The sequence below is a fragment of the Talpa europaea genome (genome assembly GCF_964194135.1).
Source record: "Talpa europaea genome assembly, chromosome: 9".
In the NCBI taxonomy this organism is placed as follows: Eukaryota; Metazoa; Chordata; class Mammalia; order Eulipotyphla; family Talpidae; genus Talpa; species Talpa europaea.
The window spans coordinates 2585098-2609634 of record NC_140076.1 but is presented as its reverse complement, the minus strand read 5'-3'; the positions used below and the strand labels follow the sequence as shown (position 1 = coordinate 2609634).

The window sequence follows — 24537 nt, the reverse complement described above, 5'->3', positions numbered from 1 at the left end:
CATAACCATTTCCCCTCAGTAGGCCCAGTGCCCAACTCATTCAAAGGAGGCCGCCGAGTGTCAAGCAACAGGGCAGCGGGTGCCGTCAGTCAGACCGGCCAGGAGGCCAGGTCTGCACTCAGGCAGCTCGAGTAGATAAATTTTTCCATCTACACCTTATACAGTGGTAACTTTAAATAGAGGAAAAATCTGAGTCTAGCCAGCCAAGTATTTTCAATCCTAATAATATCCTTTGTTTGGTTTCAATTTTAAGTAAATTTTTAGCTTATTCATCCTACATTACAGACCACACATGCATACACTTAGAAAACCAAGAGAGTTTACAAGTTCACCAGCTACCCTCAACATTTTATATCAAGCTATAAAAAGCTCAGTTCTCTCACCAGCTGTCCTTGGGAAAGGAACTTAACTCCCTCTATTCCCTCATTAAAAACAGTACACTGGGCCCTCTCTTCCCCACCTCGCAGGGCTGGTGGGAGAAATTAAACAGGATGATGCAGAGAAAAGTACTATAAACTCAAAGTACTACCCAAATACACAAGGTCGACGATACTATGGGTTGGTAAGGACAATGTTTGACAAATTAACATTTTTAAGAACAAACAGGATGGTCAGAACTTCACGCCAGAGTCTTGGAATCTGACCGAACTTGACTTCCACGCGTTTTCAGGTCTTCCTCCCCCTGGGCCCCAGGACTGAGGGCACTGCCACACACCAGCCTCCGCCACACTGTGGCTCTGCCACCAGGAGCAGCAAGCAGCCACCTACTTCTGTCTCTAGAAAACCCTAGTTCCACGGCGCCCCCGTGCCTGCTCTGGTATCAGGGGAGAGGGGGAGAAACCTGTCGGGGGCATCTGTGGGGACGTCCAGGCCCCAGGCGGTAACTCTGGGCCAAGCTCAGGACTGGGGTGTCCTTCGAACAATTCACGGGGAGCTGCTTCTTCCCGTGACACGAGGAGGGTGGGCGTCCAGAACTGTGAAGGGCAGAAGCTGGCGGGGCATTGGCAGCAATCCCCGCCACCCCCCTTAATACAACTTTGCAGTTTTGTGCGGTTTCGTGAATTGAAACTGGAAATTTTATGATACTGAAAAGATAAGTCTTACATTCCAGGTGTAACATTTTCTGGTTTCCCGTTATCAAAAAAAAAAAGACTGTGTGACTTTAACACTTACCAAGACATCTTAACAATGATCCTAACATCAAAGTCGGACAAAGCATTTGCGTGCAGTGGGACAAGCCAACAAACGGCTTCCTAGAAAAGGCTTTCACACCTGACTTCAAAGTCTGAAGATAAGTTAGTGGCAAAATATGCCACCTGAAATCAGAAGAATGAAACACTAAAGCCAGAATACATAACAGAAACATCTGAACGGCCAATCACGTCTTCTCTACGGCACGGGCTTGGTGAGCGACGCCTGCGCCAGCGAAGCAGCTCGCCTGAGTCAGGACCGGCGTGGGATGTCATCCCAGTCTCTAACACCAGGTTCTCACGGCAGATCTGCCCCCAGACAAGCGCGCAGGTCAAGAGGGGCTCCCGCGATCCGGTCCGCACGTCAGTCCCAGCTGGGTCCTTCCAGGGACCTGCTGCTGCGCTCCAGTTCTAGAAGCCTGTTGCTTCTAGAGGTAGCACCCGGCAGGCGCCACTCACAGGACACTCCCCCCTTTATTCTAACTCTTCAGGGTGTTCTACTAACACTGAAAGGAGCAGCCCCGAGGCGTGCCAGGCACTAGGAGCTGTGGCCCAGCGGTGAACACGACAGAGGGCCCAGGGGTGGGTCAGGTGCAGTGCAGTGGGCAGGGACGAGTGGCGACAGGGACTCTGGACAGGGGGCGGCGCTGCTCTAGTGTCTGTCCAGGAGCAGGGTCCAGGACCTGGTCGGAACGGGAGGAGACTCGGGTCGCCCCAGTCACCCAGGGAGATGTGCACAGTTCTGATGCTCGGGCTGCAACCTGACCAACTAAGAACGTACTTGTGGGGCAGGGCCCAGGCATCTCCAAGTGACGCCCAGGTACCCAAGGGAGGGAAACCACTGGGGTACACGGCTGTGTGGCGGGCAGCTCAAGCATGAAAGGGGAGGATGGCCCTGGGCAATGCCGTCTCCAGCTCCAATGTGCGTGCAGGTCGCTGAGAGGCTGGTTAAGGGCAGGCCCTGGCTCCCAGGGTGGCGTGGGGTACATCTGTGCAACTGAGGAACCCCGGGTGATGCCCGCCCGGTTCACGGCCACCCCGAGTGTCAAGAATGAGATGGTAGAAAAAAATCAGGAGTTAGAGCTCAAAGACCCTGCCAGGCCCAATGCCCCTCAACTGGACAATCCCATGGAGTCTCAGGATACCAAAAAGCCACCTCTGTCTGTCAATACAAACTCTGGTGCAAAAGTCTACCCGGAACACCCCAGCAAGATGAGCAGAAGCCGCTCCAGGGCCAGGGACTCGGTGTAGTGTCCCAGGCCAGCTGGAGTGCCCAGGAGGGGCGACAGGTGAACCTGCTCCCTGCCTTCAGCGGCCCACATCTGGCCGCAGACAGCAGCAGAGCCGGGCGATGCGGAAGGACACATGGCGGGAGAGGCCGGCCAGCTCGGGGCCTTGGCTCCACTGCGGGCGGCAGTGGCTGTTCCCTGCACCAGCTGCTCCAGGGCCTAGGCTGGTGCCCACCGCGCTGCCTGCGCAGACAGCCCCCGGACGACAGGGGAACGGAAGGAGAGGCTGTCTCACAAGAAGTGATCACAGGCTTTTTAAAAGAGAAGCAGCATGATGAAAACTGTATTTACGAGTCTTTGAAATAAGGACTGTGAATGTTTAAGTCTCCATAGAGTCCCTTTAAAACTGACTGAGGATCCACACAGCCTATTAAATAAAGATGGAGAGAAGCCATGTTGAATGAAACAACCCGCTTGTCTCAATTAGAAATGATAGATTAAAAAAAAAAACCTGTCACATGTTTTATCATGACGTGACACGATTCCTGAAGTCCAATGACGGTTACGCACAACACGCCCTACAAATGATTTAAAGCAGAATCCGAAATTGCTAGCGCTCCGGCGTGCCTTGCTCTGGCTCCAAGTCTGGGTCAGTTCGAGAGGCTGACTCCAGAACACACTGTATCATGGCCCAAATACAGCAAGATTTACTTCCCGCTGGTGTCAAGTCCAAAACAGGTGTCCCGACAGGCAGACGGCTCTCCTCCAAGCGGCGGCCTGGCACTGAGCTCCTTCCTCCCGGGGCGGGGCCCCAGTCCCCGGGCTCTTCTGCACCCACCCGCAGAGAGGGAACGGGCACGGGGGGCCTACGACAAGCCAGACCTCCCTGCTCTCACCCGCTGGCAAGCTCCGGGCCACAACGCCACACCTCACTGCAAGGAAGTCTGGGAAATGAGGTCTGGCTAAGTGCCCGGGAAGAGGAGATGGAGTTCGTGATCAGCTCGCCTCTCTATCACGATGCCATTTATAATTGCGTTTTTTAATTACAGAAGAGTCATTCCTTTCAGAAACGTCTTCTGCTAACCTGCAACTTCACCGATCATCCCTAAGGCCCTCCAGTATCTAAAACCAATCGAGTAGTTTGCTTTTCCAATAAACATTTTTCTAACATACTCAAAACAAGACTTACCAAGGGCATCCTTGAAGGGCTGCCCGGCTGTGCATGCTTGTATCTCTGGTACTTCATACTTAGCATCTGGCGCAGAGCAGAAGCACAAATATTTGTTGGAGTCATGGGTGAATGACACTGCCAGTCCAGGCAAAGGGAAGAGGGTGGTGGCAGCTCATCCCCGCAATTCCTCAGTCGTTTCAAGAGCCTCTTCCCCTCACCTAATGCACCAAGTTGCTACCTGCCCTTTGGGCCCCCGAGCAATCAAGCAATAAGATAAAGCGGCTTTACACCCACTCAGCAGAACCAGGGGGTGAAGCGCGGGTGGCACCAACACAGCCCACCAGGACGCGGCCTGCGGGAGGGACAGGCTCAGACACTCTGGGCCTGGAGAACCCATGTGTGTCCTCAGCTCAGGAAGTCTTCTCGTTTCTCTACACCATTAAAGGTCAGTGCAGGAACGGCGTGCGACAGCGCCACAGCACAGGCACAGATCACCTCTTCCCAAGGGGTTGAAACTACGCCCACTATAACCCCCGTGACGGTCCCAAGGGATGGAGACCAAATTAAAGCACGGACTCCAGTTACAAGCAGAGTCTGCCGGGGAGCTGACGCCCCACACAAAGGCGCTGACCACTCAGGTAGCGGGCACAAGCCATTCGAGGCTCTCAGATTGAGTTCAGCACCTAGAATTGAGTTCAAAAGCAAACAAGTTGCAGAACAGACCACGAAACAGCCCAAGTCTAAGACGCTTACATGGGAACTAATACTACAATACATCAAGTCTGATTTATGGCTTGAGAAATCACATTAATTGATTCACTATTACCAGAGACTCATGTAAAGCGTACTTAAAGTGATTTCAGAATGAAAAAAAAATTATTCTTTCTAGATATGAATCACAGTGTCATTAGAATTTTCATAAATTTAATTTGGCCAGGAAGTCAGTATACTCAATATTCTGAAAATAATCAAAGAGCTCTTATTAAGTGTCCACATTTGTACAAATAGATTCCAGTAGAACACATGCAGAAAAACTATCTGAAATTTTAACTGACATTGTTTTCTTAGCACTTATCATTATTAGTAGTAACGATAATAAATTGTAACTCCGCGGCGAGCACTGGAAAGCACCAGCAACATCTACCCAGTAGGCTCTGTGTCTGACGCCATGGCCTGTCACAAGCACCTCCGGACAAAAGATGTGACTCTGATCCTAGCAAGCCCCAGAGCAGACCCGACGCCTAGGGGAACAGGAGACTCAAGGCAGGGCTAGGCGGCCACCATGGGCCACAGGCCAGGCAAGAGCTGGGCAGGGCATCTCCACGATCCCTGCACTCACCCACGGTGCAATAAAGCGTATCCCCGAAGAAATGAGGCAGACACTGGGGCAGAGAAAGTGAGGCTGTGGCTGGAACAGAAGAGCGACAGCCAATGCCGATGCTAAGGATCGTCAGCGGGACTGCGGGGCCAGGCATCCCGGGACAAGACGGAGCAGGCTCTGCCACACACCCAGATGCTGACCCGTGCAAAACAGAGCACCGGTTTCTGACACAGCTTTGGGCCAGGAACCACAGAGCACCCCATCACCTCGCGGGGCGCGCTTCTGTCCAAAGAGCAAGAACCTCAACAGGACAAAAGCAGAGCTGCTGGGCCTGGGACAGGGCACTGAGGCCGAGGAGATGGGGGGCACACTCCGCCCAGACTCGGCCACCACACCCCCACCTGCAGACGGGAGGAAGCCAAGACATGTGAGGAGGCCAGGAGGGAAGGTGAGGAAGCCCCATGCCCTCGCCCGCACACTTGGCGGTGACAGGGCACGCCGACCCGCATCCTTAGCTTTTTCTAGAAGGCCACTCTCAGCTCTAATAAGCTTAATTATCAGGTTGCCAAGTGCAGAGATCAGAGCATCAAGACCGGGGAAGGCAGGGCTGGAAGCTGACAGGTAGGAGGAGGCACAAGAGTGACGGGGACAGCAAGGACACATTTTTAATGTAATAAAAACGAGACACAAAAGCGTGTGAGTTGAGCAGTTTGGGGTCATTTATCAGCGAAGCAAACACTCTGCCCCAAAGCCCAATTCACTATCTTGGGTGCAGGGTGAGGAGGCCAAGTGAACAAGGAAAACGCATGTCCCAGTCAGCGTGTCCGAACGACCGGGAAGCAGAGCGGGGAGCTCTGCAGTCGGCATGTCACACTCCAGCCAAACCAGCAGCTCCGACAACCGCCCCGTCTGAGCCTCACCGACGTCGCGCAGCCATAGCACAGGCAGCTCCGTCCAGACCCGGCCCCGGTGAGGGGATGAGACGGCAGGGACGGCCTCCTGAGAGGGCACAGCCCACTGCTCCCAAACCTGCACCTGGGGCTTGACCTCCCAAACGGAGCGCTCCCCCACCCCCACCCTCTCTCTGAAGAACTAACTGGTGCCTCGGGCGCCATCCCCCTCCCACCGCGGAGGACACGCTTCCTGGTGGGCCAACCACAGCCCACACCCGATGGGAACACACACCCTGGCCCCCCAGCGTGCGCTGCTCAGCGCCTCACTCTGGACCCTCAGTCTGTGGCGGGTGAGGACATCGTTCTGGGCCAGGGGTGCAGAGGGGCTTCTGGCTGGCCGCAGACGCTCCCTGCCGGGCCTGCTGGGCCGGCGCTGGAGGCCCGGGCAGGATGCTGAGCCCTCGGCCCCGGAGAGCCCGCTGAGAATTGAGGGCCTCGCTAGGCGCCTTCCCCTATAGCTCAGATTCCTTTTCTCAGCCCGCCCTTGAGCAGCCACTCCACCATCCTCTTACCCACACTCTACATTCACCGCCCAAGTCCCTGCAAGGAGCATCTTCCCCCTCGGTCCCTGTCTCACTCTCCCAACTCGCCACAAAATGGAGAACATCTGTACCTTTCCCTTCGTCCTCATGCTACTCAAACTCCCACACCCTCCCAGCCTCCGCCCACGGCCCGCCGCGCTATTCCTCTTGCTCTGTTATCGCCGCCCTCTCCCCTCTGCCGGCTCTAAAATGGAAGCACTCGCTACCTGTCTGCCCTGCCTCCTTCCCTGCGCCATGACAGTCTCGCTCCTGGGCCTGACTGCCACCCCAACCCTTCAGAATTCAGTCATCAGGCAGCCGAGCGGCGGGCACAGCTCTGGGGGGGAGACGCAGCGACGGCAGGCTCGCGCTCTGTGCCGGGGCGGCACTGGCATATTGCTCTTTGCCCCTCCGGAGGACCCCTCCCGGTCCTGCCCGGTGCCCAGGAGGCTGACCCCTGGGGACTCCCTGTCAGGACCCCCTTGCTCTTTGAAAGTCCAATGCAGAGAAAACAGGGTGTCAGGAAGGACCCCTCATCTCTGACCGCGTTTCCACGTCGCGTTTCCACGTTGCATTTCCACGTCACGCTACATGCGCGTGCTCAGGCCACCCAACCGTGCCTGAACGAGAACAACGCACCTCAATATATTTGCATCCCGTCTCTCCAAACTATCGTCCCGTGCTCCCCACTCAGCTCCTGGGCTCACCTCACTCCAGCTGTTGATGGCCAAAAGCTCGCAGTCACCTACAACTCTCACCCCGCAAGGCCCACAGTCAACCGGCCACTGCCGTGTGTCCCCCACGCACAGCCCTCCGTCACGGGGTGCCTTTCTCCAAAGCCTCTGGAGCTACTCCCCCAGCTCCAGCCCTTCCTCCTTGCACCTTCATTCAAGGGAGCAACAAGATACACGTCACAATGCGGGAGGAAGAGACGTAAGCAAGCAGATCTGTCGCAAACCAAAATGTGCTGGAACCAGGAAAACCAGGGGGCACATGCAGGGCCCCAAGGCAACCTGGGGGGCGGCAAGGTCAAGAGGCTTCCTGGCAAGTCAAGTGGGACACGAGGCCCAGGGGCAGGGCCGGCCAAGCAGAGCGCACGTGCGGGCACGAGTGTGTCAGAGTCAAGAGCAAGGCCAGGGCGCTTCCTACACGCACGAGAAAGCAGGGTGTCCTGACGCCATCAGGCTCTAGAAGGACTGAGCCTGGCTGGCAGGGGGAGAGAAAGCCGGAGGAGGACACGGGTGGCCCCTTATTAGCACCTTAAACGGGAACCAACTCTACACTATCAATTCCTCTCCTACACTAACAAAACCTCTAAGGGCTTCTCCCAAAGCAGAGGATAAACTCCAGACGCTTCCATCTGACTTTCCAAGCCCCTCAACCTGACCCCCAGCTGCTTTCAGGCCACCCACCCACAGCACCCGGCTCCAGCCACCTGCCCTCCTCTCCCGGTGCGCTTCGGTTCCATTTTCTCTCCTTGGAACGTGTCCTCCAACCACCACGTCTGCCTGTCTGTGATGCCAGGGCAAATTCTTGCTCCCTCAAGGAGTGTTCCCGGGTCTCCAGTGGGCCTAGTCAAGGCGCTCGTGGTGACTGGGGCCACATCTGCACCCCTGCAGCCTGCAGGCTGCCGCTGTGTGTATGAACTGAAGTGAATCCTAATTTCAAAGACCGGGAAAAATGTTCAGAACAATATTCAATTTACCAGTATTGCCTTCCTAAGTAACCAACCATGGAAGGTCATGAAAAAATAATTATTCTTGAATTATATAAATACAATCAATCAAGACCTAGATGTCTGGGTGCTTTCATGTAAGTATCTCCAAATACAAGTGGCTACAAAGCAACTCATAAGACTAAACACAGTCAGCAAGGCAGCTCAGAAAAGTTCAGTTCCTCGCGCAGAGACACAAGGCCCTGGAGGGGCAGCGTGAAGCCCGGAGCCGGGTCCTCAGACGCCCTTTCTCAAGAGCTGTAAACCGTCAGAACATAACCCGGGGCCCCCCACGGCCCTGAGAACTCACCCATTACCTGGAACTTCCCCTCTTACTTCCTACCCCCACCCCAGGAGCCCCACTCCTGAGTGGCCGCGGCCCTCCTCACAGCATCTCACTTGGCAGCACTGGGGCGGCTGTCAGTTCACGTGGCACCTTGCTCCGGGCTGGCACTCCACGGGGACCGTGAGCACGGGGCTCCTGTCCTGTCTGCGCCTGGCTCTGTGCTGTCACTTCAGCACATGGGCAGACATGCACGTGGCCCCCACAGGACCACAAGATCCTGGATGCCAGCTGACACCTCTGACGACGACAGCACTCGTGGTGTAAATAACAGCCTTTAATAAAAGCATATGCTGATGTGCACTTCACTGCCAATTGTACCGTAACATGCTCCAATCATTAATGACTAAGCATTCAAAGGTGGAATCTGTTCATTCTCTATTAATCAGCGCGAATGCTACTCAGAATACCGTATTTTTTCTAAACAGGCAAGTCATCGGAAACACTCAGAGGCATCAAAAGAACACACACCAGAAGAAGCCAACCTCCAGGGGCAGCCACTTGCTCTCCGGGAGCCGAGAAGTCCAATGCCAGCCCAGAGGGAATGACAGTGCTTCACCACGGCGGCCGCTGGACCAGGAAATTAAAACAACAGTATTTGTCTAAGGGAGATGCTTTGGTACTTGAGTGAGTCAGTAGTTCCCAAGCAAACAGCAGATCCATGAAAACGATTTCAACTCCCCAAACTGATGCACAGATCTGGCGTAATCCCTGTCAATATCCCAATTGCTTTTTCTGTAGAAATTGACAACCTGACCTAATGCTTGTACAATTCAAGGGACCAGAAGAGCCAAAACGCCTTGAAAAAGAAGAAGAGCTGAGGACTGACAATTCCCAACTCCAAAATTTCCGACAAAGCTGCAGGAGTCAAGATGGTGTGGCGGCGGCAGAGGACAGACAGACTAGAACCAAAAAAAGGCCACATGCGGCCAAGCAGAGCCCGGCTGACGCACGCCCCAGCGGCAGGGCGCCCCTTCGACGCCTGCTGCTACAACAACTGAAGCACACTAAGGAGCTGGGGGTCCTGGCTCGCAATAAAATTGCCAAAAAAAACACATTCAGATTTAGCCAACTGGACTCAGCCTAGAGATCCCGACTTTGTGGGCCGCACCCGAAGCCTCGAGTCCGGAGCCAGAGGACACGCCTCCCCTCTCCGCCGTCTGACCGGGGAGCTGACCTTGGCCTGCCGCTGTCACGGAGCGTCTCAGCGGCCTGTTGGGGCTGGTGCTGTCGGCCCGACGCCCAGGGGTGGGAGTCGTCTGTCCTCGCGGCCGACGCGGCGGTCACAAGGGACTGTTGATGGTGCAAGGGACCAGCTTGCGCCTCCTGGGGGCGCTATTCCCAGGATATTTGGGGTACCTTTGCAGTCACCGTGTCTTGGGCCTCTGGAAGGGGGGGATGACCTGTGATCTTTTTCTTGGGGCTAAGGACGCTTCAGCGCTGCTCTCTTAGTCTTTAAAGCTTTGGCTTTGACCTTGGGAGGGGCAGGGGCTGCTGCTTTACTCTCAGTGTCATCTCGGTGGAAAGGGTTTCAACAACATACAAATTTATTTCTTTTATAACTTATTTTTTAAGATTTATTTGTTCATGCATACAAGAACCAGGGTACAGGCAGATGCGCAGGAGGGTGAGAGGATTCACCAGTAACAGAGCGGGGAACAGAACTGGCAGACTGATGAAATACACTGCTGAGGGGAGCAGTGGGTGAGACAGGAGAGGTCTGCCGCTCCATGTGGGAATCTCCCTGGCTGGCCGGGATTGAACCAGCGCTGCAGAGGCTGCGGACAGCTTCACAGTGCTGCACTCAACCGCCTGCGCCACCAGGGAGGCCAAACAACATACAAATTTAACTCAAAATGAAGCAAAGACTTAAATGTCAGAGGTAAAACTAGAAAACTTTTCCAAAAAAATCAAAGGGTAAAACACGACCTTGAATCAGGTAATGGCATCTCATGACACCAAAGGCCTAAGCAACAAACGGGAAAAAGATAAACTTACCCAAAATTTCAAACTTCTGTGCCTCCAAAAACACCATCAACAAACTGAAAGACTGAGGGGTGGGAGGGAAAGTCTGCAGACCATGCATCTGACAAGGGCCGACAGCCAACGCAGGTCTACTCTGCCCACCGCTTACAGCACAGAGCACGCAGGCTGGGCAGGCCCCCTGAAGAGACATCGCACGTGGCCAACAAGCCCATGAATAGCTGCTCCATGTCATGAGTCGTTAGGGAAACACAATCCAAACCACCACGAGTCACTGCTTCACGTGCACGAGAACGGCCGTGACCCGAGGAAAGACAACAGCCAGTGTCAGCAAGATGCGGAAAAACTGGAACCCTCAGACACGCTGGCAGAGATGGAGAATGATGCAGCCAGTTTGGAAACCAGCTTGGCAGTTCCTCAAAGAGCTACAATGCAGGGTCACCAGAGGACCCTGCAATTCCACTCCAAGCTACGTGCCCAAGAGAACCACAGAACGTGTCCACGCGGAAAGCTGTGCACAGATGTCCCCAGCAGCATCGTGAGTCGTAGTCAATGCGTGGAGCAGCTGCTCACTGTCCCTCAGCCACGGAGAGGCAGCTCCAGCGCGGCAGACACACACAGTGTGGTTAAGTCACAAAAGATCGGCCTGGGCACGGATGAAGCCTGAGAACACCAGGCCAACGAGAAGCCTGTCACGGACGATCACACGCCGTGGAGGCCCACCGAGATGGAAGGCCCAGGACAGGCAAACCCGGAAGACAGAGGGGGTCACTGACTGGGGGGGCCGGGCAGGCCACGAACGAGCAGAGGTCCCTGACTCCTCAGGGCTGGAGTGGGCCGCAGCAACACAGACAAGCTGAGCCGGGCCCGCGCACACACGCCCCAACACAGGCGCTGCTTTCAAAAAAGGCTCAAAATCCCTTAACTACCTAAACGACTTTGCTGGTTATGTTTCCTTCAAACATCAAACACTTGCCTCTTTTGTCTTTAAGCAGAACATTCTGAGTGCTGCTCCTCTGCACAGACTCAAGGTCACCGCCATGATGCTTCCGTCGCCGCGCAGCCGTGCAGGAGGCCACGGGGTGCGCGCACAGGGGCGCAGCCCTCCACGAGGGCCTCGGGCGCGTGCTCACCACCTCGCACCTGTCTGCTGGGACTCAGCTCCTCCTCAGGCCATGAAAAACCACGACACGCCACGACACGCTGGGACTAAGACAGCAAGGAGTCGCGGGTGAGCGGAAGAATGCGTACCCGGTCCGCAGGCGCGAGAGCTGCCCTCCGCCTCCCCCGGCCACTCCTCACTGGCTCCCTCCTGCCAAGAAGACTCAGCCTCCAGCTTTTCCAGCTGAGTGGCCCACAACAGGGGGACAACCCCGGAAACTCCCCAAATATCTAAACCGTGGAGAACCTCAGACGACATAGACCTCCCCCAGGCAGCCTGATTCAACGGACACACCGCGTGCCCGGGTGTTCTGCCTCCTCCAGGGCCCGGGGCCCACACCCGGGAAGGCCACAGCACCCCCGAGCTCGCTCCACAGGCAGCCAGGCTGGCGGCCCGGCCACAGCTCTCCAGCTACAGTAAGCACAGTCACGACAGCAACCGAACCTAAGAAACCACTCTGAAGTGAATGTTCTCCCCTTTACACCGCTGCCAGGAGCCCCCCACCCCGAGGGCATCCTTCCCACCACCACCTTTCACTCCCAGCCCCCCCACAGACCAGTAGGCCAAGGGACCTAAGGGACCCTCCTCCAAAGTCCCCTGGCCCGGGAGTGCCTGGCCTATGAGAGCAAAGCAGCACGGTCTCCGCCCCAAGTGTTTCAAAACGCAGCCCCGGGGCAGAGTCGGACACCATAAGCGCTGGGCCAGCGGTGGGCAGGCGCGGGCCACGACAGATGCCGGAGACAAGGAAGCTGCACGTGAGTGGATAAATCGCACCTGCAAGGAGCCACCCAGGAACAGCGGTGAAGGGACAACAGAGCGGAGTCCTGGGGTCCTGGCAGAAACCCCCGCTCGATCCAAGAAAAAGTCAAGGCCAGAGGGCCTCCCCGGTGGCGCAGCGGTTGAGCGCTGGGTTGCGAAGCTACCTGCGGCCTCTGCGGCGCCGGTTCGATCCCCGGCTGCTCCCCGGCCACCGGAGGAGGGTCCCACAGGGCGCGCAGACCTCTCCTGCCGCCCGCTGCTCCCCTCAGCAGTGTCCTTCGGTCCTTCTGCCTGCTCTGCTCCCTGCTCTGGCTCTGGTGAATTCTCTCACCCTCCCGCGCTTCTGACTGTACCCAGTGCATGTATAAACCAAAACAAACAAACAAATAATAAATAAATAAATAAGACATGCCTCTAGAAAATTAAAAAAAAAAAAAAAAAGTCAAGGCCAGATTCGCTAGGTCCAGTGCCCAGACGCCCAGTGCCCTTCCCTGACTTCTCGCCAGGAAGTCAAGATCGCGTCTGCTCTTCTCATCAGCCGAACCTGGAAGGCTCGTGTCCGGCACGGTGCTCCAAGGAAAGCAGGGCCTGCCTGCCACAACCTCAACAGCTCCCACTTTCTGCAAAAATGAACCCCACACCTGAGTACTATGGGTGGGTGTGTGTGAGTGTGCGTGGGTGTGGGGGGGGTGTGGTGTGCACAGGTGTGTGGGTATGTTTGTGTGTATGAGAAAGAGGGAGTGAGCGATATGGATGCTTTCTCTAGGGCACAACCTCCCCCGCTGGGGTGATGAAAACCCTGCCATGTATTAACGGTGAGGACCTTCCGGCTACCCTTCCCGTTAGGTTTTAAATCCATCTGGAGTTTTAACTGTAGCAGAACAGCCACAAGATAAAGCTTACCACCTTAACCCTTTCTGTGCCACATTCAGCGGCATTAAGGCCATTCACACCGGTGGCCGCGAAAGTTGTGCCTTTTTCATCCTTACTAAGTCAACGATTTCTGTCTCCCCTCTCTCATCAAAGGACAAGGGCAAAGAACGTCCTGAGAGGGGGCATCGGTGGGACAGCGAAGACAGCAGGAAGCACCAGCACCGACTTGGAGCCGCCCCAGACCAGCTAAATCCATCCTCAGTTCCTCCAGACGTGGCCACAGAAGCTGGAGACTAAAAATACCTGGAGGGGCAGATAACAGCTGTCAAGGACATTCAGCCCCGCCAGGAAGGTCACCACTGTCACCAGATTTGCATCAGAAGATGTCCCTACAGGTGGCCATGGGTCACATGCAGAGTAGCCCGAGTCCGGAGAGGAAGATGGAAGCCCTCCCCTCCTGCGGCGCAGGGAATAAATCTCTGGACCCTGAGTTTGGTCAAGTCACCAATGACCAATTTCTGGAGGACCCCCAGGCAGACAGGTAGCTGGGGAAGGCCGGGCCTCCATGCCTTCGGCACAAAGTGCCAACGAAGCAGTTAGCAAGGGGGGCCTCCGTCAGAAACTCCGTCAGAACAAAGGGGTCAGCTGGCCTATTCAGAAGAGCAGAGAGGGCCTCGCCGGTGGTGCAGCAGTTGAGAGCTGGGCTGCGAAGCTGCCCGCATCTTCTGCAGCGGCGGTTCAATCCCACATGGCACGCGGACCTCTCCTGCCTCTCCCGCTTCCTCCCTCAGCAGTGTGTTTTATCAGTCTGCCTGTTCTGCTCCCCGCTCTGGCTCTGGTGGATTCTCTCACCCTCCCGCGCTTCTGACTGTTGACCCAGTGCTTGCATAAAATAAATAAATAAATCTTTAAAAAAAAGAAAAGAAAAGCAGAGAATGTTGACAAGAGCACCAGCAACTTGAACTTGGCCCTCCATACCTTCAAATTGGGAAGAAACTTACAAAAAGCACATGACATTCCAGCCTGACCAGACACCGGGCCTGTGGTGGGTCAGGGCTCACGCCCATGTGGTCACTCCTGTGGGCCCTCCCTGCTCCACACAGGCGGCAGACTCCAGTCTACTGGAGACCAGCAACCCAAACACCTCAGCGAGTTATATTAATCAACTCCAGAAAATACAGCTCAGTGAATACAAACAATAAAACCTTCGAGGTTGGCAGACGCACCTCCACCTGTAATCATACACCGCCAAAGCTCCGTGTGTGAAATCACACTCCCTCCGCACCGCGGGGAACGGTGAGCTGCACGCACACATCTGCTGCTTTAAAGCAAGCACACGAGACACAGCCCCCCCACACCACCAACAGTGCAGCCCTCTGCCCTCGGGGGAAAGGAGGCACCTCGCTAAGCCCAAAGTCCTCCCACAAAGCTTGAGCCCACACCTGAATTCCTGACCGGGAGCAAGACCCCGAGACACCACACAGAGCGCGCAGCCCTCGCCCACATCACAAGCCCCAAGCCCAGCTCCAAAGTCCCACACTTCAGGCCGTTGCCATCGTCAGACAGGAAGGAACTTTCAAGGTCCTCACAACCCCCACACACGAGACTCCTCAAAATCAGACCAAGGCGACGAGGCCTGGGAAGGGCGGCTGAGCAGCGGGCAGGCGGGTGATGGCACAGGGCTGGGAGGGAGCGGCCTCGAGGCCAGCAGGAGCCACCCCTGGCGCGCGGGGACAGGTCCCGCCGGACGGTGTCCCAGGAGGGAGGCATCGCAGCGGGCCTGTTACACAGCCTAGAAAGCAGCAGCTTTCGGGGCCCGGCGGCTCCGCTGACCCTGTTCAGTGCCAGTGAGATGCCACGAAACGAGCCACTGGAAGCCACGACGGCATCGACCCCCGGGGACACGCCCCGACAGGCGGGGCGCGGAGACACTCTGCCAGCCAGTGCTCCCGTCTCTGAGTATTATTTACAACGAGACTCCTTCCTAGAAATTATATTTCATTTTAAGCGAGAAATAACGTCACTTAAGTCCCTCAAACGCCTGTTCACGTTGCCTGGCTCTCGTTGTTCTCTCAGAGCAGCTCCACAGAGCAGAAATCTGATCGCAGCCCGCACGGCTCTGCTACCGTCAGACCATCGGGTCCCCCTGCAGGAACGCCAAGCCCTCGGCCCCTTTCTGGACAGAGGACGTGCACCTGAGCTGTCAGGAGGCTGCGCATCAGCTCAGGGTGACCCTGGGAATCGGTCAAAAAGGTCGCAGTTTGAATCATCTGCTGCAGCCATAAACTATAACGGAGCTAAAATGAATCTAAATATAACTCATTTTATTTCCAAAAGCTTCTGGGCAATTAAATAACTAGAAAGGCAACAGGCCCCAAGAAGGCAGAGCACAGGAACGGGAGTTAAAGCTCACCCTCCGTCAGCTCGGGGGGCAGGGAAGACGCGGCGCGAGGGAGGCTGGGCCTCAGACTCGGCCCTGCAGAGGAAAACTCCGGGCGAGATTTCTCCACGAGCTGCTCTCGCGCCGCACTGGCCGCCAGCATGACCTCCCGGGGACGCGGGGGGAGGGCCCACGGCACGGGTGTGCGACCCGAGGGAGCAGCCTCAGTCATCGTGTGATAACGGGGCCGCCACCAGCCACTGGAAGGGCACCCCCGCACGATGGCAGCGACTTAAGGTGTATGGACAGCAACAGAATGCCACCCCCCAAATCCAAGCGCGGACCTATGGTAAGACGCGTGGCACGGGAGCTCAGCTGCGGGCCTGTCCTCTCCGAAACAAGGTAAGCACCACCCGGCGCGTGCAAGGACACGAGAAGCGCTAACGGGCAGCCAAGGCAGCGCAGCGCGGCGCGCCGAACTTCACGGGAGAACAAAACGTAGTGTCAATATGTTCACAACACAACTCAATCCACCAAATCATGAGATAATTAAACTGACTGTTTTTAGGCTTCAATCTGCTCCGCCAGGAACCTGGTCCAAGCGACGCCGCCAGTGGGCGTGAGCCCCGGCTCGGGCAGGACGCGCCTCTTATCTGCTGCCTCACCTGTTACCACTGCTTCTCGGGGTGACTGGTGGAAAACCGATCTGAGCAAGTGCCAGAAGTCAGTGCAGGAATGCAGAACGGGAAAAGAAATGTAGAAGAATCCAATCCATGAATGAGAGCGCTGACGTCAGAGCTCAGCTCCCAGCAGAGCTCCAGGAGGGCATCTGAAGAAACAGGGCGTCTTTGGGATGTAAAAGCGCCAGGCACCCCGTGATGGAGAACAGACAAGGCCCTAGCTCAGAGAGAGGGAAGAGCCGGGGCAAGAGAGGGGGCATCAACAACCTCCTCCGGGCCACAGACCTCGGGCAGGCCACAGGCAAGCCTGACTTCCAAACCATCGTGCTGTGTCTGCCAGAGACAAGGGCAGTCGTGTCTTTCAAAGAGCAGAACTAGTCCCACCCCCGCCCCCCACCACGTTCATGTCATTCAAGAAAGAGCACAAATGCCCTAGCTGTTAGTTCTTCACTGAAAGCTGGCTGCACTGCCAGACCAAGGCTAATTTTCAGCCATGCTGGACATAATGGGGTGGGATTCCGTGGCCTCAGGCAAGCCACTGGAGTCCTGATGGGAGGGGGGAAATGCTTCCACCTAATGACGTGCTATAAACGAATAAAAAGAGAGAGCATGAGAAATGGTTTACTCGGAACTGTCAGAAGTCACCAGTGGTGTGGACCACTCATGTTTTCCTCTCCTGGCAGAACCAAAAATACAACTATTAATATAAACTTCTATGCATTCTAGACACAAGTTACTATAACCTTTTTGTTCAGGATGCTTAAGTAGCTGATTCTCAGGCTCCTAACCTTTCCCAGGAAATTTAGGATTAATACATTCTGGGGAAATAGGCGGTTCCCTCGCAGGCCTGGAGCGACGGGACAGACGCTTCCTGGCCATTCCCGGGGCTTTAAACAGCCATTTGCCCCAAATGGGTTTTGGTTTTTTTTTTTTAATTTAAGCAAAAAGCAATTTTGCCAATAAACATTTTAAAAAGAAGATCTTATTAAGTTAAAATGCAAACATACTGATTTTATCTGTAAATCTAAAACGTTAGATCACCCCACATTTCCAGCACAACTATCTTTGATAGAACATCACCACCCCCTTGTGGATTTGCAATAAAAAATCCTTATCTTCAATCTTCACTTTTGATATGTTTCATTCTGCTGAACTTCCATTAAAGTTTACATTTTCTTCACTTAAATAGGATCGTTTTATTTCAATCACTTTTTATAAAGGGGAAACAGTGAACCTTTTGAAATAACCAACCCCACGAGCGCCTTTACCTCGGGGGGAATGTTTTCTACACAATGCAGATTTCAACGTGGTAACCACATCGACATTCCACCTGTCCTCAGAATTTCTGAACTTACACTTTCAGCCATCACGTTGAGCTTATTTTTAACAATGAATGAGTAAATCTTCACTACAGCATCTCTTCCTAGTTGATCATTTCACACTTTGTACCGATTTCTTGTTATCACTTCCAAATGGTTTGATAAGCAAGCGCCCCAGAAAATCAACGGGGCACACACATTCTCAGCAATGACTTTTCAGACAAGGATTAAAAACCAAATCAAAGTTTTCAAGATTAATTTTCGACTGTATTAAACTGCTGAAATGCTTCCTGGCCATCCAAATTCCCTCTGATGAAGAGAAGAGAAGAGGGTACAGTTTTTCACAACTAGAAAGGCTTTTTTTTCCTTTTTTGTTTGAGTTCCAGGCGCACCTCTGATAATGCCTGCATGGCACCCCGATACAACACACAGACACACCGCGTGGCACACGTACTATAAAAACTACTCCATAAACTTAAATATCTGGCTGATCCCTCGCTTCAGAAGCAGATGTAGCTGGAAGGGTAAGTCACTCCTGCGATGACATACAGGCTCCCCGGAGAAAGTGGAGCCCTGACTGGCCCTCCGTCACAGGGGTAGCTCCCCAATCTCACAGATGCTAAGCCAAAAAGTGGGGACACAGAACGTTACCACTAATAGAAGACACGTTCCAGCATCCCTCCCAGAGGTGAGATGGGGCTGAAGGAGGAACCATCAGTCTTTTCGGGACCACACCCCCCCCCCATGGTGCTGACTAGGAGAAGGGGAGCAAGGAGGCGAAGCTCAGGCCTGGACACGCTGTGTTCGGGAAGGCTCTACGCAGGTCAGCCCCCTGGGAACTGCACAAACTGGCACTCCCGCAGCATGCCTGCGCTGGGGGCGGTAAGCCCAGGCCTCCCGGCTCACTTTTGGGGATTTGGGTATGTTATTTTTAGGGTTTTTGAGGAGGGAAGGTGGGGGAGATACTTTGGGTAACACTGGGAGTGAGATTAGCATCAAGTGATGCCACTTGATTAGTCCCTGGGTGGCAACACATTTAACCTGCTAAGAACCGGGTCCAACGTGGGCTTCCAGGGGCACCTGTAACTGCAGGCCCAGGCCCATGGCATATGGGGCGTGGGGCACACAGCGTGCTAGCCCCATGCGGCTAGCAGTCTCAGGAAGGGAAGCTACCTGGTCTGCAAGGCCTGGCTGAACCTGACAGAAGTCCAAGGAGAACGCTCTCTTCCAAGTGAGCAAAGAACTCGTGCACAAGAAAACCAGCGACTCCCCCCAGAGCGGACGAGCACTGCGCGGAAGCAGCAGCAGCAAGTGTCTGGGCCCTCTGGCTCCCGACAGGCCAACCAGGGACAGCGCCTGGAGGCTCCTCCGCTAAAGAGCGCCAGGGAACTGCTGTGGCTGACACTTGGCCTCTCTTTACAGCGGGGTACAGGATATTTCTTTTTTAGTCCAGAGTAATGAGCTAAAAAAAAATGCTCAGGAAGCGTTACCAACCTACACGACGCGGCCCGTGACCTTCGACAAGCCACGGCGTCCAAAGCAAAGAAGCCACACAGCCCCAGAAACACACGGAGCGGGCGTCCTGCCATGTGGAAACCAGGGACACGGCCCACGGTCACCCACACGGAAACACGCCCCACCCCGCGACGCACAGGCATCCCGAGCAGAAGGCCTGGCCACGCGCGCCGACTCACAGGCCGGTACTGATCCAGACACAAGGCTCAGTGTCTGCCCGACCTCTACCCTGAACCGGATGAGGTATCAAAATACACCCGGAAGGAAGATGCTCACGGGCCAGCCTGCACGCGAACGCATGACCACGTGCTCCCCGCCCGCACGTGGCCTGCGGAGCAGAGGGCAGGGACGCTGCCAGGAGTGAGGACGGCGCTGGAGTGGACAAGGGCGCACCAGGAGACCCCCCAGCTCCCAAGAGTGACGGCCCCAATGAAGCAGCACACCCAAAGAAACCCACCTCCATCCAGCCCAGAAGGAGCTGGCGAAGCACAGCAAGAGCAAACGTCCAAGGCCCTCCACGGGGAGCCCAGCCACAGGGGGGACACAGTGCGTCCCCCAGGGATGCTTCCCAGTACAAATACTGCCACCCCTCGCCTTGGGGCCGAACCCCTTGGAACCACCTACCGTGAGAAAACAAGCGGGATCTTACCGCGGGGCTCAAGGAGCAGCGGCCCCTGCTGAAGGCCAGGCAAGAGAGGACGGCGGCAGCCCATGGGCACTCTCCTACGACATGACAAGGGCAGCAAAGAAACCTCTTTACTTGAAAGAGAGAGAGAGGGGACCCTGACTTAAGTCATCCAGAACGTTAAGAAGGGGCCTGGTGATTCCAGAAGACACAGAACATGTTAGAAGATGACCTGTTACAGTGGACAGACAAAAGCAGCACAGGTCACCTGTCACCACAAAAAATATTCAGTCACATACCCGCAGGGAGAGAGGTTACTGCGACCGCGCGTGCGCACAGCCCGGAAGGGCTCCTGGGCACGCGGGGCTGGAGAACCGGCCCCCGCCGCCACGGCTAGGGGAGCCCCGACTCGACAGGCCGGATGGAGCAAGCGTCCTTCGGGCTGGTCCTTTCTCACCGCGGTCATCAAGGAGGCCTAACCCACGAGCGCAGGGGAGAGGCTACTCACCAAGGAAAAGGAGACACGACAAGGGCTGAGCGCGCCAAGGGCTCAGTCACGGACAGGCAGAAGCAGAGGCGCGCCGGGACACCCGGGCAAGACGGCGCCACGGGGAGGCGCCGGAGGGAGGCGGTCTGCGCCCCGGCAGCCAACAGGCGACAGCAAGCAGCTCGCGTGGTTCTTACCATGCGACGCCGGGAGACGCGCCGGTCACTCACAGGAGAAAAGGAATTTTCCACCAGTCCTCCGGAGAGTCTACCCGGCCTGCTCCAGACCACGCGAGCCGGCACGTCCCACCTCCGTCACCTAAGCACGACCCCAGGCAACCAAAGGCTGCTTCCCTTTTGTCCGCACACGGGAAGTCAGGGAGCGCTGCTAAGCGCCCCCAGTCGAGCCCGCGGCCGCCCCGTTCCTACATGGAAGGGGCCCACGCAATGGGATCAAATACACGGAGTTGCCGTTCTTAAGATCGCAACCCAAAAAATTAGAATTCGGAAGAGTTCCTGACAACGTGCAACAGAGAAACCACGCCGCGCCGTGCGCTGGACACGCTGGCGCAGAAAGGCTCCCGGGTCGCGTCTCAAGTCCAGGCACCAGCCCTGCCAATGCCCCGCCGGCCCCACCCCCGACCCCCTGCCCTCCGGGGCAACCTGGGTGCACTCGGAGGGCCCGGGACACAAACTTCTCTCCACAAGGCCGGATCTACGGTGCCCACGGGGCTACAGGCCCAACACCGTGGGGACAGGCAGCGAAGGCAAGACCCGGGCCGCTGCTCTGCCCATCGGGGAGCGGGAAAGAACTACTGCGCCCGAAGACCCGTGTCCGCAAGCTCAAGCGCGAGGGGAGCTTTCCCTGGCCAAGAGGAGAAGGACCAAGCTCCGGAGCAGTGTCCCCAGGGCCAGCTACCAGGCCGGCGGCCTCGAAGAGCGCTCAGCAGGACCGCTGCCCCCAGGACCCCGGCTGCACCTAGAATTAAAGCCACGCTGCCCGGCTAGAGAAGAGGCTGCTTCAGAGAGAAAGCTACGAACTCAGGGAAACAGACTAGCAGGGGACGGAAGGGTGTCTCAGAGCGAGCAAGAGCAGCCTGAAAGGGAAACCCTGACCCAAGCCGACCTTCAGCAGAGGCTGTCGCGTCTCCGTCGACATTCCGAGGCCACTCACCGGCCAGATGAAGGAGCCCAGGAGTCCCAGGAACAGGACAAGCCAGGGCTTCGCGAAGACAAGGGGAGAGATGGCCGTGGGGTCACCTAACCCTGTTCAAAGTAAGGGGGGGCGGGGAGCGAGAGCAATGCTCCGACAGCAAGATGTGAAAAAGAGAAGCTGGGCATCCCTTGGAGCTGGACACAGGACAGAGAAGCCGCGCGAGGCAGAGGGCTCACCTACGGGCAGGTGCTCACGGCGGAAGCTCAAAGGGAGGCGGGCCACTCCACGCCAGCCTCTGCCCTTCTCCTTCCACCCCCGAGCGGGAATCTCCCGAGGCAGCGGGCAGGGAAGGACAGGAGAGGCCGGGAAGTGAGTGGGCCCAGGCCCCTCCAGCACATCCCGCGGGTCCCGACCCTTGTTTTCCAGGGGTCATGAACATGACACCCTAAAATATACAAGTCCACCAACTGATTATAAGAAAAACAGCATAAATTTTTTTACAGCCACAGAAAGGTCCAAAGCGCCACTTTCGGGCCAGGGCCTGCGCCCACCAGGTCACTCAGCGTCCAGGGCAGGGCCACGGCCCAGAGCCACCCCAGCCACCAGGGAGAGGGAGCACCCTGCGGGGAAGGTCCAAATGCTGAGGGTCCCACAGAGCTTCCGAGGCGGCTGAGTCGCCAAACTCGGCTGTCCACAAGGATGACTCTGCTGCTGCTTGACCACCATCCCCGGTGCTGTGCGGGGGAGTAGAGGGCCACCGGGGGCTCATGTCATCCCCGCCCCCCCCCCAGGGCCCTGGGGAAATGTCAACCCTCACACCATGACCCTGGGGAAAGGCCTGGGGTGCACCCCCCCGTCGCGACGAGTCCCGGCCTTTCCCAGGGCCCTCGGCTAAGGCTCACAGCCTCTCAATGACTTAAATGGCCAAAATAAAACAGCGACATGTTTATGACCATCCATTCTTAGTCTCGTCACAGAAACACTCCTCTCACCCACACCTACCGTCTGCCCAAAATACCTGCGCGCTCCTCCACACCGCAGTGCAGGAAGCTGGGCTCCAACTTTTCACCTGACCAGGGTCCAGCAGAAAACCGCCCCTCAGCAGGGGGCCTGAGTGCTGGGCGTGTGGGCCGGCGCCCTGGGGGCCTCGGGGACCTGGGCCGCGCTGGGCGTCCCTCTGCTCATTCAGGACGGGACCGGGGCGAGGACAGGCCGGGGCAATGGCCACTGGTCAGTGACCCTCCTAAGGCTACTCCTGGCACTCGATGACGGTGACAGGCACCTGCACGCTCACACGTCGGGGCCCCACGCACTCAGGGGGTGCCGGCCCCTGACCCCTGCGGCCGGCCGGAGGCAGGAAGGGGGTGATGTCACCCGCGAGGACATCCTCTGCGTGTGCAATGTCAACAAACGAGAGCAGCGTGTCATCCCTTTCCGCCCAAAGGGCGCCGGGGCAGGGAAAACCAGAGCGCGCCCCAGTGTCCCCTCGCCTGAGAGCTACGGGCCCAGGGAAAGGTCTGGCTCCCACGCGAGACACCGCCAGGGCCAAAGGAAGGTTCTAGTACGCCAAGGAGCACACGAGCCACCTCTCCCCGCATGGCACGTGGGCGCCCAGGGCGTCTACTCCCCCTTTCTGGGTGGAAAGGCATATGGGCTGCTTCTCCGCAGCCGGCAGGAACACAATTTAAGAAAATTAGAGAAAGTCAAGGTACCCGGCTCCCTAAATATGGCTGACGGGGAGGCAGCAGCCGGGAGGAGGACGCGAGTTCTCTTAAAAAAGAAATGGAAAGTTTATTTCCAGGAGGGTTCACAGACTCCCGAGTGCGGGCGGCCGAGCGGGGCTCCGGGAGCGTCCCCCGAGCCCGCGCCCCCGCGGCGGCCCAGCGCGGGGTCCCCTCCCACCCGGCGGCCACGCGGCCCCTTCCGCGGGGGCCCGGCCCGGCCTCTCGCCGGCAGCCCCGGGCCGGGGGGCGGGGGCAGGGCCGGCCGGCCGCGGGTCGGGCGCCGGCTTCCCCGCGGGACGGGGCCCCCCGCGGGCGCCGAGGGGCGCGGGGCCCCCGCAGGCGCGCGGGAGCGGCCGGCCCGGAGCACCGGCCCCCGCCCGGGAGCGACTTCGGGCCGCACAGGCCCCGCCGTGGCCGGCGCGGGCGGCGCACGCGGGCCGAGTCCCCTTGTCCGGGCGCCCGGGGTCACCGGCGCGGCGGCGGGGGGGCCGGGGCGCGGGCCGGGGCGCGGGAGCCGGGGGGCGGCGGGGCGCTCGGCCGCGCGACCCCACCCTCGGGCGCCGGGCGGCGGCGGGCGCCGGGCCAGGGCGCGGGGGCGCGCAGGCCGGGGGTCGCGCGGGGCCCTCCGGCCGCGGGCGCCGCGGGGGGCCCCGCCGGCCCCGGGGCGCCCGGCCGGGGAGCGGGGGGCGCCGGCCTGCGCCCGGGGCAGGGGCGGCCGGCGCGCGCCGCCGAGCGCCCGAGGGGGCCGGCCGGGCGCGGGCGCGGGCCCGAGGCGGGGAAACTTTCGGCCCGCGGCCCCCCCGGCGGCCGGCGCGGGGGGCGGGGGCCGGGCCGGGCCGGGCCGGGCCGGGCCGGGCCGGGCGCGGGGAAGCCCGGCGGGTGGGGGAGGCGCCGGCCCTCCCGCGCCGCCCCTCCTCCCGCGCCGCGGCTCCTCCTCCTCGCTGGGCCCGGCCCCCGCCCGCGCCCGCGCCCGCCGCCCGCCCGCGCCCCCCGCCGCCGCCGCCGCCCGCCCGGCCGCCGCCCCCGCCCGGCCCGGCCCGCCCGGCCCGCCCGGCCCGGCCGCCGCGCTCCGCCCCCCGCCGCCCCCTCCGCGGCCGCCGCGCCCCCCGCCCCCGCCCCGCGCGCCGATGCCCGGGATGTCCGGGCCGGCCCGCCGCCCGCCGCGCCCGGCCTCGCGCCGGCCCTCACCTTCCGGCTTGTTTTCGGCAGCCATTTCCCCTCCGCGCGCCACATCCTCCTCCTCCTCGCGACCGGGACCCCGCGCGCGCGCCTCGTACCGCCGCCGCCGCCGGCCCAGCCACCCGCCGCCGCCGCGCACCCGCCCTGGCCCCGCCCCGCGGCCCACGCACTGCGCCCGTTGGGCCGCGCGCCTGCCACTCCTCGCGCCCGCCGCCAATCGCGCCGCACCAGGGGTCTCACTACTCTCCGGGAGG

The 24537-nt window shown here is 58.2% G+C and overlaps 1 protein-coding gene across 9 annotated transcripts in view; it reads right to left on the bottom strand.

Moving 5' to 3' along the window:
* Positions 1-24337, bottom strand: part of CAMTA1 (calmodulin binding transcription activator 1) — a gene marked incomplete at both ends in the record, with an annotated part of 637202 nt that extends 612865 nt beyond the window's left edge. For all 9 annotated transcript variants that reach the window (XM_084243539.1, XM_084243542.1, XM_084243546.1 and 6 more), the window contains one exon: positions 24293-24337. In XM_084243539.1, the coding sequence (XP_084099665.1) occupies positions 24293-24337 (45 nt within the window). The remainder of the gene's footprint in view (positions 1-24292) is intronic.
* Between the last annotated feature and the right edge of the window lie 200 nt (positions 24338-24537).